This window comes from Nelumbo nucifera, chromosome 3, assembly GCF_055504915.1.
Source record: "Nelumbo nucifera cultivar China Antique chromosome 3, China Antique-T2T, whole genome shotgun sequence".
NCBI lineage: Eukaryota > Viridiplantae > Streptophyta > Magnoliopsida > Proteales > Nelumbonaceae > Nelumbo > Nelumbo nucifera.
The window spans coordinates 58,448,698-58,465,489 of NC_142651.1; the positions used below are offsets into that span (position 1 = coordinate 58,448,698).

General features: G+C 38.9%; 1 protein-coding gene across 3 annotated transcripts in view; it reads right to left on the reverse strand.

Moving 5' to 3' along the window:
- The window catches only part of LOC104602150 (sterol 3-beta-glucosyltransferase UGT80A2-like), a 104,825-nt gene that overhangs the window by 29,046 nt on the left and 58,987 nt on the right, over nt 1-16,792 (reverse strand). For all 3 annotated transcript variants that reach the window (XM_088901653.1, XM_010265737.3, XM_010265738.3), the window contains one exon: nt 4,983-5,113. In XM_088901653.1, the coding sequence (XP_088757779.1) occupies nt 4,983-5,113 (131 nt within the window). The remainder of the gene's footprint in view (nt 1-4,982; nt 5,114-16,792) is intronic.

Here is a 16,792-nt window from a genome sequence, read left to right on the forward strand (position 1 = left end):
AACTTTGATGTGGGTACCAAATTGGTTATGAATCTTAGCATAAAATTTTTGAAAAATGGTAAACAATTCACTTCTTTCTTTCATTAAATAGAGCCACGTCATCCTTGAAAAATCATCCACAAAAATGACAATATATGTATCCATTATATGACTACTTTATAAGGACCCCAAACATCTGAATGAACTAAAGAAAAAGGACTCAACACACGGTTATCAACCCTAGAACTAAAGGGAACACGATGGTGTTTCCCAAACTAACACGACTCACAATCCAAAACAGAAAGTTGACTCAAGGACGGAACCAAGGACTTCAAGACTTTGAGTGACGGATGACCAAATCGGCAGTGCCACTGGAGAGGAGAAAGAGATGATTGGAGAGCTGTTGAAGTTCTACCACCACCACCGTCAAGATAATACAGTCCACCTGCTTCATGCCCTCCACCAATCTTCATCCCCGTCTTGAGATCCTGAAAGACACACATAGAAGGATAAAAGGTAATGGAGCAGTTAAGTGATTTGGTCAGCTTACTAACAGACATAAGGTTAAAAGGCAATTTAGGAACATACAGAACTGATGAGAGGGATACAGGATCTAGGTCAACATTACCAACACCACAAATTGAGGATGTGGAACAATTAGCAAGGGTGACAGATTGTGATGTTGAGCAATGAGATAAAGAGGAAAACACACCTGAAGTTCCAGTCATGTGATCGGAGGCTCCAGAGTCAATGATCCAGGGATTGGGTGTAGATGCCAGACAAGCCATACCTGAGTGAGCAAAAGTCGTCGTGTTCTGCTGTGATTGGATAAACCTCTCATATTCATCACAGGGGACACTCACCATCTCCTTCATGGGACCATCTGTGGATGTAGGAGGCAACTGGTCAGATGAATGAATCTCCTGTCTAAAGCTGGAACTTGAGTCACCGGTCGCGGCATTGATTGGCCCAGGTTGAGGGAGGACCATGTAGATCATAACAATAGTTGATGGTATGTCCATCCATACCACAATGAGTGCACTTCCTCGGGCCTGAGCTACGTCCTCTACCACGGGCTCCCCCTGAATCTCTGCTCCCAGTACGACCACCACCACGATTATGAGTAGACCCACCATTGCCACTTCGGCCATATGCAGAACCACTACCACCACCACGGCCAGACTGAGCTCCCCGAGCTCCACCTCTACCACCACGGCCTCTTGATGCAGCAAAGGCAGATCTATCTGAGATATTAAAGTTCTCAGTAGATCCGATAGAAATCTTCGAAGTCGAGCAAATACCTCTTCTAGGGACGGAAGAGCTGATCCCCCTAATATCTGAGCCCGTACTAGTTCATATTCAGACTTTAGTCCCACAAAAAATCTAGTCACATCAAGCTGCTCTCTCTGTTGTTGTTGAATCTTGACATCAGAAGTGAGAGGATGATAGACATTCAACTCATTACGTATGTTCCTCATGTTGGCATAGTACTCCTCAAGACTCTGATTGCCCTGTTGCAGATTAAAGTACTCTAGATAAAGCTGATAAACTCTGGTTGTATTGTCCTGCCCCGAATACAATTTCTTTGCATGGTCCCACACATCTTTGGCAGTATCAAGGAACATGAAGTTCACACTAATCCTGGGTTCCATACTGTTCCACAACCATGTGATGATCTGAGCATCCTCTTGCTCCCAGTCTTCATACTCGTGAGAATCAGAGGAGGGTTTCTCCTCTCTGATGTGTTTTACCTTCTTCTTTGCCTTTAGAAAGACTTCAACGGATTTAGTCCAAGGCACATAATTCTCTCCATTTAACTTAATGGAGGTCATCTGAACATTCAGGTAGTCTGTAGGCACCATCACACTAGGTTTATAATCATTATTGTCTCCCATCATGTTATCACCAATTCTGCACACTTGCTGAATTCTATTATCACTGAGATCTGCACACTACACACCACTAGGTCACACCTGTCACACTGATTGCAGCACTAATTGTGGCTGGAATGTGTGCTCTTTACACCACAAACCCTAGATCACACCTGTCACACTGTTTTCAGCACTTGTTGTTGCTGAAAAGTGTGCTCACACCACAAACCCTACTCCTACAACTACCTGAAATCTCACCACTATATGATCATATCTCTTCCTTCAAAATGCACAAAGAAACCAGCATAAACCCTAGCAGATGGTCTGAAACACACCTCCTATTTAATCCATAACAGATATCATGCACTAAAATCTCTTATCTTATCGCTGAAGTAACACCCATGCGAGCAAGAGAGCAGTCCACACACAACAGCCGCTTCACACACAACAGCCACACACAACAGCCACTGCCCACACAGTTCGGCCCTCTATTCTTCCTCTACTAGGAGAGGGCGATCTCAGAAATCACAGCAACCGACCACATACGACCTGACTGGAGGCATAGAGACCCCCAAGGGAAGAGGGTGATCACTCCTTTTCAGCCCTTTCCCTTATCTCCAATCAAACACAGAAAAAAGAGGAAAACCCTAGATAGGGTGCACAGAGAATGAACCCTAGGCAAGCAGAAATCTAGGCAGATTTAACCTAGCTCTGATACCATGTTATAATTCAGGTCTGCCTTAGAGTTCGGCCTGACTGAGTTCAGTTATGTAGAAGAAGAAAAAGTGATAAAGAAAGAGAGAGAGAGAGAGAGAGAGAGAGAGAGAGAAGAAAGAATTCTGGTTCGAACTGAAAGAGTCAACATGACCTCCCAGTCGGCCAGTAAGTATTTATATTATTATTAAAACATGACTGAAAAGACCTATGTGCCCTTACTTAAGTTAAGAGCACATGTTTCAACACAACATTACAGATCAGCAACATCAATCAAGGTATAAAGACAGAAATACCCCTACGCTAACACGTGCCATTCCTCATCCCCTAGCTCTTGGATAACTGACACAGGAGACAATGATCGTATGACTGGTATGCCTTCCTACTTCACCACTTAAAGATTATTTCAAGAAAAGGTAAGATTACCATTGCTGATGGATCTCAGACTCCAATCTCAGGTTTGGGTGAAGTTAAACTTACCAAGGGACTTTATCTGAACTCTATATTCCATGTTCTACAATTGCATAGAAATCTTTTATCTATTAGTTCATTTTCCAAATTTCATAATTGTTCTATAACCTTCTTTCCATCTCATTGTGTCTTTCAAGATCCAAGTACAAGGAAGACAATTGACAGTGGACATGAAGCCAATGGAGTTTATCTTCTTGATCAGTCTTCAAAGTTAGGGTTAATGTGACAGTCTGAGTCTTGTATGATGAGAAATTAAGTCAATTGAAATTGTGGCATCACCATCTTGGGAATATGTCTCTTGGTTCACTGAAGTTTTATTTGTTTCCTAGTCTATTTGGGTCTTTGTCTAGTTCTGGTCCATAGTGTGAAGTTTGTCAACTATCAAAGCAATGCAGAACCACATATTTTGCAAGTAACAAAAGAAATAATATCGATTTTCATTTAATACATACCGGCTTGCAAGAGCCAGGATGAAGTACCTTCAATTGTTAAAAACTTCTTCAGTATGGTAAAGAGACTTAGTTTGAGAAGAAGATTGAGATTATCAGATCTGATAATGCCAAGGAATACTTCGAGAAGCACTTGCAAGCTTTCCTTGAAGAGAAAGGAGTAATTCACCAGAGTTCATGTCCTCATACTCTCCAACAAAATGGGGTATTAGAAAGAAAAAACAAACATGTGGTTGAAGTGGTCAAAGGATTGTTATTTCAAATGCATGTTCCAACTTGATTTTAGGGTATGTTGCCCAAAAACTGCATATCTTATTAATAAACTTCCCTCACGAGCCCTTCATCTCCAATCTCCTCATCAGCTTCTTTTTCCTAATGAGGATGCCTTCCATCTCCCTCTCAAGGTCTTTGGGTGAATCTGCTTTGTCCATGACATTGAGTCCTTCTAGGTTGAAATTTGACCTGAAGTCTATCAAGTTTGTCCTCTTGGGATGTTCTTCAGTTCAAAAGGGGTACCATTGCTATGATCCTTGTTCTGCTAAGAGATATGTGTCCAAAGATGTCACCTTCTTTGAGTCTACTCCCTTCTCCTCCCCTTGTCCTTCTCTTCAAGGGGAGAATGTTAGTAAAGATCAAACTCCTTTTTGTATGTCTATTACTGTGTTGGCTAGAACTGATATTGTTGTCCCTCCTCTTCCTCTCTCCTACTAGTGGTGGTAGTAGTGCTCCTCCTGTGCCTCCTTCTTTGTTGTTTCCTATTCCTCAGTCTTGGCACCAATGGTTCATTAGACGAAAAAAGAGGATGACTCTAGAGATTGAATGCCCATTACAATCTAACTTCCCAGACTTAGATAATTTGGAACCTGAACCTCTTCTTGTTTTGATGCTTGTGTTGACTCTGTTGTTGAGCTTCCTAATGTGAGTTTTGACCTTGGCCTCCCTTGGAAATGAACTAGACATGTAACCTATGATATGAAAATAAGGGTGCAAGTTGGGCCAATTTGGGTTGAGAATTTATCAAATCTTCAACATGCTTGAGCCCTAACCCAAGCCTGATGTAATTGAAATTCTTGAAGTCATGGAACCTCACTTGCAGTCCTTATATACAAATATGAATACCAATACAGACATGGATGTACAAGAAATGGGGATAAAACTCTATATTTTCTTTGTAGATATAGATATCCTATATAATACACTTATTCAATTATGTCATGCTTCTAATATCTATTTCTATGTATCTACTTCATGAATCTAAGTTGCATTCATCAATACTTATGTCTTGCCAAATTTGATTAAATTTAAAACAAATTTTAGAGTATGCTTTGGTAAAACATATAAAACATACCACTTTACATATTTCAAAAATGTTAATGCTATAATGTATATCTAAAAGGGTCCATGTGGTACTCAGTGTCATGAGTATGTATCGAGTCCAAGAACAAAATCAATCAAAGACAAATAACACAAAATCAACAGAATGAAGAACGAAATTTACAAGGCTACCAAATCCAATGTATATAGGCTTTGGACCAGCTTTCAGCCATTCTACAAGTTCTGTTGGAGGTTCATAATTTGATGAAAGGTCAAGAAAGCAAAAACCAGCTACATCAACCTTAGGTCCCCAATCTGAAAACAAATTAATTAAAACAGAAGTTTAAATAAAAGGAAAACAACTACCAGCAGAAGGAACGCAACCTCACAAATAAAAGAAAGAATTGAATTGAAGAAAAAAACAGAAGCATTAGCGAGATATAATGACATGTACTCAGCTACAAACTTTACATAGAGGACATAATGCAGGCAGAAATCACAGCTCCAAAATATTTGAATAAACATATCATGAATATTTTTCTACCCTTCCATATTATCGAGGCAACACCTTCAATTACAAGATAACAAAATGCATCTACTCCACACTAAAAGGTGAAAGCAATGGAAATATACACCAATATTCTAGGAAATAGCAAAAGATGCAAGATAATATAATCGTATTCCAAACTACTTACGGACAATCATTTAGAAAAAGTAAACAAGTTAGTCACAGAAAAGTATTCATTGGTGTGAATATGGTACTCCAACAATAATACCTGAAATCTTACATTATCTAAAAATTTGACCGTAACCAATGTTTTGAAAATCAGACTAGGCATAAAACCAGAAAGGGGTTGTGTTCTTGTTTTTTCCAAGTTTAACTGACGGACTAAAAACCAATCTAGGCATAAAACCAGACAAAAAAACAGCTGGTTTTCATTGAACTGCATCGGGGTCCAGTCTACTTTTGAAAATATTAATAGCAATGTAATCCAAGTCAAGAAAAAAGTCAAGACATCTGTAGACCAAGTTTTTAAGATAAAGCAGCTTCTTCATCATCATCATATAAGCCTTATCCAAACAATGAGTGCTTAATACATTGTTAGATTAAGAGTGCTTATGTCATTTCATAGCAATTCAACTCATGTCCCTTTTGTCTGCTCCTATCCCTTCTGGCCCATTCAACTTGTAACTGGTCTTTTTTTTTTCTTATGGCTGTTGTAGGTGGTCTTCTATGCACATGACCAAACCATCCAAGTTTACTTTCTCTCATTTTATCACCTAACCTATTGGAGCTACTCCTAAGTACCTTCAAATGACTTCTGTTATCAGGCCTGTATTTAATTAAATAAATAAAAAGAAGGCTTTTGGTATGAACCTAAAAGGAGAAGGGATGAAGAAGAAGAAGAGGAGAATAAGGGTCAAACAGAATAGGGCTCTGCATTTTCTATCGAAGAAGAGAATTGCCGCCCAGAATGATTAATTCATAATGAAAGGTAAAATTACACTATTACCCCTGTATACAAATGCTTGAGAATAGAGACAAAAAAACACTGATTTAAAGAAGGGAAAAGACTAAAATAACCCTAAAAACAAAGCTGTATTTTAACACTCCCCCTCAAGTTGGAGCATATATATCATACAACTCCAACTTGTTACAAATGTATTTCATCTGAGCACCACTCAAGCCTTTGGTAAACAAATCAGCTAGTTGATCTTCAGGCTTCACATATGGGGTAATGATTTCTCCACTGACCACCTTTTCTCTAACAAAGTGGCAATCCACCTCTATGTGTTTGGTCCTCTCATGATACACTAGATTGGAAGAGATATGAATGGCAGCCTGGTTGTCACAAAATAGCTTCATGGGGATTGTGACTGATATTCCCATCTCTTGTAACAATTGTCTCAACCACACCAACTCACATGTAGTGTGGGCCATGGCTTTGTACTCGGCCTCAGCACTACTCCTAGCCACCACATTCTGTTTCTTTCTTTTCCAAGTAATCAAATTCCCTGCCAAAAAGGTGCAGTAACCAGTTGTTGATTTCTTGTCAGTAACCGACCCTACCCAATCAGCATCTGTGTATTCTTCCAAGGAAAGTTCTCCCTCTTTCTTATACAACAACCCTTTACCTGGAGCCCCCTTCAAATAGCGTAGAACTCTAACAATACCTTCCCAATGGGTTGTCCTTGGGTTCTGCATGAATTGGCTCAATAATCCAACACTGAAGGAAATGTCAGGTCTTGTAATGGTTAAATAAATCAGTTTTCCAACTACTCTCTTGTACTGTCCAAGATCATCTAGGGGCTACCCCTCACTATCAGACATCTTCACATTTGGATCTATAGGGGTATCCACTGGCTTTGCCCCTAAAAGACCAGTTTCTTCCAACAGGTCAAGCACATACTTCCTTTGTGAGAGAGAGATTCCCAACTTTGGCCTTGCTACTTCTATGCCCAAAAAATATTTCAAGTTCCCCAAGTCCTTAGTCTAGAACTGGTTTTGTAAAAATCTTTTGAGCTTTTCAATGCCATGCTCATCACTTCCTGTGATAATGATGTCATCAACATAGACTGCTAACACAATCTTCCCAGAGGTAGTGTCTCTACTGAACACTGAATGATCAACCCTACATTGTGTCATCCCAAACTGTTGTACTACACTACTGAATCTCCCAAACCAGGCCCTTGGAGATTGCTTCAACCCATAAATTGCTTTCTTCAACCGACACACCTTACCTTCCTCCCCCTGAGCAACGTACCCTGGAGGTTGCTCCATATACACCTCCTCCTCTAGGTCACCGTGAAGAAATGCATTTTTAATATCCAATTGGAACAATGGCCAATCAAAGTGTGCAGCCAGGGAAATGAGCACTTGGGTCGAACCCATTTTAGCTACAGGTGAAAAGGTATTAATATAATCAAACATCATAGGTCTGTGTATACCCTTTGGCTACTAAGCATGCTATCTCTCCACACTACAATCGGCAAGATGTTTAATAGTGTAAACCCACCAACAACCAACTGCTTTCTTTCCTGGAGGCAGAGAAGTGAGTCCCAAGTATGATTAGATTGAAGAGCATAAAATTCCTCATCCTTCGCCCTTTTCCATTTCGGAGAGAGAAGAGCATCTTGAAGAGATCTAGGAACAAACACAGACGATAAAAGGGATACAAAATTCCGATAGGATGGAGATAAATGGGCAAATGAAACATAACGAGATATAGGATTTTCAGTACAAGCATGCTTACCTTTGCGAAGCGCAATGGAAAGATCAAAATGAGATGAATCCGTCGACAGAGGAGCCGCTGATGACGGAGATAGGGATGGAGAAGGCTGAAACACAATACCACGAGGACCGTGAGCATACACTCGATGGATCAGTGGTCGCATTGACTCTTGAACAGCAGGAGTAGGCACAGGCACTTCCTCTATTGGTAAGGGAAGAGGAGGTGGGGATAGAGTATCAAGGCAAGTAGGTTCAGGTGAGGAAAAAAAATGAACATTTACAAAGAAAGTCATATCAGGAATAACAAAGAAGCGCCGAAGGGAAGGACTGTAGCACTTATATCCTTTCTAGGTCCGAGAGTACCCTAGAAAGACACATTTAAGAGCACGAGCATCCAACTTTTCCAACACCTGCCCCAAGCGATGAACAAAACAAACGCAACCAAAGACATGTGGAGGCAAAGGGAATGGAGATTGAGAAGGAAAGACAATACAAAAAGGAGAGGAGCCACTTAACACGGAAAATGGCAAACAATTAATGAGAAAGCAAGAAGTAAGAACAACATCACTCCAATATTTTTTTGGAATTGACATTTGAATCAAAAGTGCCCGAGCAATGTCAAGTAAATGTCTATTCTTCCGCTCAGCTACTCCATTTTGTTGTGGAGTAGAGGAGAAGGATGATTGATGTATTATGCCATGAGATTCAAAGAACATACGGAATGGGCGTTGAAAATATTCTTTTGCATTGTCAAATCGAAAGTATTTTAATGGAGATACCAAATTGATTTTAATTTCAGCATAAAAGGAGAGAAATATATCAAACACCTCTATACGAGATTTCATTAAATAAATCCAAGTCATTCTTGAAAAATCATCAACAAGGAAATAAAATATTTAAAACCATTGTAAGATTCAACTGGACAAGGACCCCAAACATCTGAATGAACAAGTTCAAAAAGACTCGAGACTCTAGTAGGTTCCCTTGAAACAAAAGAGACACGATGATGTTTACTAAGCTGACAAGCTTCACACTGTAACTCACGAGCAGACACAACCTCTGGAACAAGACTCTTGAGAGCTGGAAGAGAAGGGTGACCTATCCGATAGTGCCACTACAACGGTGTAATAGAGAAATGAAGAGTTGTTTGTGACCCACCACCATCAAGATAATACAGTCCTCCAGCTTCATGCCTGCCACCAATCGTCTTCCCCGTCTTGAGATCCTGAAAAATGCTATAGAACGGAAAGAATGAGACGGAGAAATTCAAAGATTTTGTCAACTTACTGACAAACATAAGACTAAAGGGAAATTTAGGAACATATAGGACGGATGGTAAAGTAAAATTAGAATGTAACGAAACATCACCGGTACCAGAGACACAGGATGTAGTACCATCAGCTAGAGTAACTGATTGGGTCGTAGAGGGAGGGGATAAAGATGAAAACAGGTCTGAGGACCCAGTCATGTGATTTGAGGCCCAGAATCAATAATCCATGGTTTAAAGGAAGAAACAAGACATGTTGTACCTGACTTTGCAAGAGTTGCAGTATTACCGAAAGAAGAAGAAGACAGACGAAGTTTTTCATACTCTTCTCGGGTGATGGAAACCATTTCCTTCTCCTTCCCAGTACCTAAAGCAATGGAGTCATCTCTCGTAGTACCACTATCTCCTTCTACAGTACCATGATTGGCCTAAGTAGAAGGTGGGCCATGCAGATCATAACAGTAGTTCACAGTGTGTCCTTCCCGTCTACAGTAGCTGCATTCTTTGATCATTCCTCGACCAGCAATATTGACACCACGACCTCTAAAGTTCCCATCTCTACTACCGTTGCGACCACCTCTCACACCAAGGTTACTACCTTTGGGATAGCTACTTCTACCATGTGAGCCACCTCTACCACCTCTGGTTGTGGCAAGGGCCAACTTCTCTAATACTGGAGAGCTATTTGTATGTGGATTCGTAACCCTTCTTACTCTGGAGAAGACTTCTGATAGTATAGGTATGTCACTGCTACCTAAAATCTGGGCACGCACTGGTTCAAAATCAGACCTCAATGCGAAAAGAAAACGTGTCACATCCAACTGATCTCTCTATTGTTTTAAAACTTTGAGATCAATCGAAAGAGGCTGATACGAATCCAATTCATTCTGCAAACTCTTCAAGCAAGCATAGTACTCTTCCACACTCCTATCACCTTGTTATAATTGAAAATACTCCTGATACAATTGATAGATTCTAGTTGCATTGTCTTGTCCAGAATACAACTGCTTAGCATGTTCCCAAATTTCTTTCGCAGTGTCAAAGAACATCAGGTTCACACTGATATGAGGTTCCATACTATTCCAAAGACATGTCATAATCTGTGCATTCTCCTGGATCCAATCATCATACCCTGCAGCTCCTTGGTCTGGTTTGTTTTCTTTAATATATTTTAACTTTCCTCTCGCCGTCAAATTTACCTCCACCGACTTTGCCCATGGTACGTAGTTGGTACCATCAAGTTTGACCAATGTCATTTGTACAGCCATGAAATCAGGTTGTACCATCACACTAGTTTTGTATTCACTGCCCGAGGTAGCCATCAGTTACTTCTGCAACACTCTCCCTAGACGAACACCTTCCCGACTCAACAACAGCATTCAACCGACTTGACTATTACTTTTGAAACTTCAACAGCATAACCGCAACCCCTAAACCTGGAACATCAGCATAAAATAGAAGCCTCTAAACCTTCTGGGCAATCAGTCCTTTTAGGTTCTTCCCCTTCCTTTCTTCTTGTATTGGTATAAAAACTCAGCTGAACCAGTTGCAGGCATCCTTCACTGATGCAGTCAGGAAACTTGATCAACCAGGCTCTGATACCATGTTATCAGGCCTGTATTTAATTAAATAAATAAAAAGAAGGCTTTTGGTATGAGCCTAGAAGAAGGGATGAAGAAGAAGAAGAGGAGAAGAAGGGTCGAACAGAATAGGGCTCTGCAGTTTCTATCGAAGAAGAGAACTGCCGCCCAGAATGATTAATTCGTAATAAAAGGTAAAATTACGCTATTACCCCTGTATACAAATGCTTGAGAATAGAGACAAAAAAAACACTGATTTAAAGAAGGGAAAAGACTAAAATAACCCTAAAAACAAAGCTGTACTTTAACAACTTCGTTTCCAACAATCTGACCATATTTCTTACACTAGTCCATCTCAACATAGACGTTTCTGCGACACTCAGTTTTTGGACATGGTATTTCTTGACTGCCCCATGATTCATAATATTTGCGAGATTCATTTTGCCAAGTGGTGATAAATTTTCCAAGAATTGCTTTTTCCTAATATCTCCAATATTTTGGTGATATTTCAGATTTCAATGACAGACTATATATTTAAGTTTTAAAATTTCAGAATATTATTAGAAACTTCGTGATATTTCATTAAAATGATAATACTTTTTTTTTATTTTTTCTTAAAAGAACAAATAGGGATTTTATGATTGGATGATTGGCTTACTATTTTGATATGATTCAATTAATAAGTCACTATAATTCAAAGGAAAAGAAGAAAAACACAAATACAAAAAAGGATGCTCAAACTAATCAAAACATGTGATAACAAAAATGACAAGTAATGAAGAGAATTTGACTAAAAGAATAAAAGGGGGACAAAGATAAAGATACCTAATAAAATCTCTTAATCTTCTATTATTTGATTTTTAAAGTTGTTTGCTATGGATTTTTGAGCCTTAAATCTGTAATTATATTTCTAATAAAACTTTGAAGGTTTATTAGCTAATTCCATGTTTTTAGAAAATTTCCTTGATTTTTTAAAATTTCCAAATATCTTAGCAAAATTAGTGAAACATTCCCAAAATTCTCCATCTTTGTATGGTGAAATGTCCATAAATATTGAAATAGCCAACCATGGACTACCCAACACTCTGCTCCATACAGCACGCTAGTCTTACAACAATTTTATAAAACCTTTCTTCTAAAGTTTAACCTAAGTCGTATTTGCCTACCATATAAGTCTCTAGATGCACCCCCTCCATTTAGCCTAACCTGTTCTAATTGTATGGGTGACATCTTCTTCAATCTCTCCCTTGTTATAAATTATCAAACCAAGCTACTAGAAAAACTCTCGTTTTATTCCTTGGCCTCCAATCCTAAGTGTACCTTGATTTGCACTCCTATTATTATTAAATTGACACTGTATATATTCTGTTTTATTCCTATTATTTTAAAAACTCTCATTTCTAAGGTATTCATCCATAAACTTAATTTTGCATTTAATCCTTCATTATTTTCATCAATTAAAACAATGCCATCAAACAACAAGCACCATAGGACCTCCTCCTAAATATGTTCAATTCAGTTATGATCAGTGCAAATAAATAAGGGCTAAGTGCTGAACTAAGATGACATAAGCTTACAATCATATAATAATTTAGACTCTAATTGATAAATTAATATTGATTTCCAAATAAATATATTTAACATAATCAGTGCTCTCAAAGTGACTAGCCGACTGACTAGTCAGTTGAGGGCCAGACCAACTACATCACTAACTAGTCAAAAAATACTCATGATGTAGTCACCTAGGATGACTTAACACCAACTAGGTAGACTAGTCCATTTACAACTAGTCAACCTAGTGAACCAAAAATTCATTTTAAAGCTTTGTTTGTTTGTTTTATCTCCATTTATTTATTGAAAAAGATAAGGTAATAGAATATGTCTTCTTTTGTTATATTCATGCTACTGCTTGAAATATTTGTGATGGAACAAGGCATAAAATAAAAGAAGACGGAGTTCTTTCAAGTTTTCAGTCAAGGGTGTACAGTATGGCAACAAAACAAGGGCACATCATTTAATTAAAGTTGCTCTCTTTCTTTGGAAACTTTTTACTGTGTCCGGAAAAAATACTAAAAAAAATGTTTGATATTGATGAAATAAATGAAGGATTAAATGCAAAATTAAGCTTATGGACAAATTCCTTAGACACAAGAGGTTACAAAATAAGGATACTAAAAAAGAGTATATGACGAGTAAATTTAGTACTAATAGGAGTGTAAATGAGGATATGCATAGGAATGGAGACCAAGAGATAACTCAATGTGACCACTTCCGATACCTTGGTTCAATAATTCATAATAAGGGAGAGATTGAGGAGGATGTCACCCGAAGAATTAAAGCAGGATGGGCAAAATGGAGGGGTGCATCTAGACTTTTATTGATAGGCAAATAACACTTAGGCTTAGAGGAAAATTCTATAAAACAGTTTTAAGGCTAGTTCTGTTGTACGGAGCAATGTTGAGCAGTCAACAAACAACATGTCCAGAAAATGAGTGGAAAAAATGCAAATGCTAAGATGGATGAGCGGAAAAACTAGAAATGGTAGGGTTAGGAATGAAGTCATTCATAGGAACCTAGGAGTTGCTCCAATAGGTGATAAAATGAGAGAAAGTAGACTAAAATGGTATGATCATGTGCATAATAGACCATCAACGCCGGTTAGAAGAAATGATTTGTTACAAGTTGAAGGGGGTATAAGGGCTAGGGGTAGACCAACAAAGACTTGGGTAGAAGTCTTAAGAAATGATTTAAGTACTAATAATTTAATAGTGGATATGGCTTCAAATAGAACAAATTGGCCATGTACCCAATCCCATATAGTAGGGATGAGGCATGGATGATGACGATGATGATGGTGAATGTTCGAAATCATTTTTCTCTTGCATAGTGTCAGCACTCTCAACAGAATAGAGAAAAGAAAAAGAATAATTTTAGAAGTGTCAAGAATGAAATGACCCCCACCTCAAAGAGTCTCGTATATATTAAAAGATATGTACAATTACAAGAATGCCCATATAGAGTTGAAAGAGAAAAAAGAATAGGATACATAAGTAATATACAACAAGGACTATACTAATAAGATACTCAAGTCACAGAATCTCCACACTCCCCCTCAAACTGATGCCTACACATAAGCATCAGTTTGTCTATAAGAAAGAGATGTCAAACTCTAGTCATAGCTTTGGTGAAAATATCGGCAATCTACATGTCCAAGGCTACATGAATAAGCAATATAGACCCAATAGTGAAAAGATCTCAAATAAAGTGGCAGTCCACCTTGATGTGCATGGTCCTCTCATGGAAGATAGGGTTAGATGCAATCTTGATGGCACTTGTATTGTTTGCACCAAGAGGAATAGGAGTAGGAAGTTGAATGCCAAGATCCATAAAGAAAGACTATAACCAAACAATCTCATTGCAAACAAAAGACATGGCCCTATACTCTGCTTCAGTGGAAGACTTGGAGATTGTTTGTTGTTTCTTACACTTCCAAGAGATGAGTGAATCACCCATAAAGACACACCACCCAAAAGTGGACCTACGAGTGTCAGGACAACCACCCCAATCTACATCAGCATATGCTCTCAACTGAATAAGAGAGAAGGAGAAGAACAGCCCCTGAGAAGTTGTGGTTCTAACATATCAAATGATGCGATGCACAACAGTCATATGAGGCTAATGAGGAGCAGAAAAAAATTGACTAACAACCTGAAGTAGAGTTTAACAAGGCAGCATCGGGAAGTAGCGGACCTTCAGATTTAGATAGCTCAATATTTAGCTCCATAGGTGTATCAACATGCTTCTCATCATTAAGACCAGCAAGTTTAACAAGGTCAGAGGCATATTTCTACTGACAAACAAAATACCCTTGATCACTACGATGAACTTCCAGTCCTAGGAAATAGGCGAGAGGGCCCAAGTCTTTCATGTGAAAGGAATTATGAAGTAACAATTTCAATTCACAAATACCCTCAGCATCATTCCCAGTCAACAACATGTCATCAACATACAGCAGGAGAATGGTAATACCTTGAAGTCATCGCCTAACCAAGAGAGAGTGATCAGAAGAACTCTGGCTATATCCAGCAGCAACTACAACATCTCGAAAGCGTTGAAACCATGCCCCAGGTAGCTTGTTTTAGACCATATAGAGATTCTTTGAGGTGACATACTAAAAAAGAATCACTACAGTATCCAGGAGGCAGCTTCATGTAGACTGTCTCCTTCAACTGACCATGAAGAAAGGCATTCTTCACATCAAGCTGGGATATGGTCCAAGATTGAACGGCAGATAATGCTAAAGGAACACGGGCTGTGGTGATCTTCGCAACAGGAGCAAAGGTTTCTTCATAGTCGATACCAAACTCTTGACTATATCCCTGGGAAACTAAACGTGGCTTGTATCAATCAAGAGATCTATCAGATTTTAGCTTAATGTTGTAAACCTAACGACTCCCAACAATGGATGCATCTAGAAGAGCAGGCACAAGGTCCCAAGTGTCATTCTCATGTAAAGCATGAATCTCTACATCCATGGCTTCCTTCCAATGAAGGCTACTACTAGCTTCCTAATAGGAGCAAGGAATATCTGTGGAAGATAGGACAATAGACAAAGAGCTATGGTTTAAAGGAAAACCATAGCGGTCAGGAGGTCTAGATATACAAGTAGAATGGCAAAGAGGAATAGAAGTATGAGTATCTGAAATAGAGGTACCACTTACAGGAGTGGTGGTAAGATGAAGATCTAAATCAGGATGAAGGAGAGTCGCAAGCACAGGGGCTAGAGCACGTAACCGCTTGCGAGAGAAGACGAGAAGATCCTTCTCAGTAGAAGGAGGTGGAGCATCCTGTGAATCAAAGTTTGGAAAAACAGAAACAGACGGTGCAGACAGTCTAGCAATTCCAGCAAAAAAGGAAATGTGCTCAAGGAAAACAACACTACATGATATACGAATGCAACGAATAAAGGGATCATAACAAATAAATCCTTTGTGATCAAGACTGTAACCCACAAAGGCACACATGACAGACTGTGCAAACAATTTAGAACGCTCACGAGAGGGAAGATAAATAAAGCACACACATCCAAAAACATGAAGCATAGATAAATCTGGAGAACGATTAAACAACTTTTGAAAGAGAGACATATTACCAAGAACAGAGGAAGGAATATAATTGATCAAAAACACAGTTATACCGGCTACCTATACCCAAAAAGAAGGTAGAGTATGGGATTCTCCCATACTTGCGCTCGGCCACATCATTCTACTGAGGAGTATCTGGGCAACTTTGTTGCACTTGTATTCCATGATTCTTCAAATAGGATAAAAAATCTCCATTAGTGTATTCTCCCCTGAACCCAAATGGAAAATACGCACTAGTGATTGAAACCGAACCCTTACCATAGCATGGAATAGCTTAAATGTTGGGAACACCTCTAACTTGTGGAAAAGAACATATATCCATGTGTACCCAGTACAATAGTCAATGAATGACACAAAATACTTGTATCCAAGTCGAGAAGTGGCATATGCAATCCAGACATCACGATGTATAAGCTCAAAGGGAGAGGTAGCATGCTCAAACATGTGAGGAAAAAGGTAAAGTACGACTCTTACTTAAACAATAGGAAACACAAAATGTATCAAAGGTCTACAAGGAAGGAACTCTATTCTTAATAAGACCTGAATCAAACAAAAGTTTTAATTTCTCAGCATGTATATGACCCAAACGTTTATGCCATAAGTTCCAAACATTATTTCTATGAATCAGAAAGGAACTAGAAGTGGAAGAACTGAAATAAGCTGATGATGCTACTATTTGAGACTTCTCGAATTCCAATGCAAACAGATGGCCCAACCTACGCCCCTTCCCTTTCACCTTCCTAGTGTTTTGGTCCTGAATCAAACATCCAT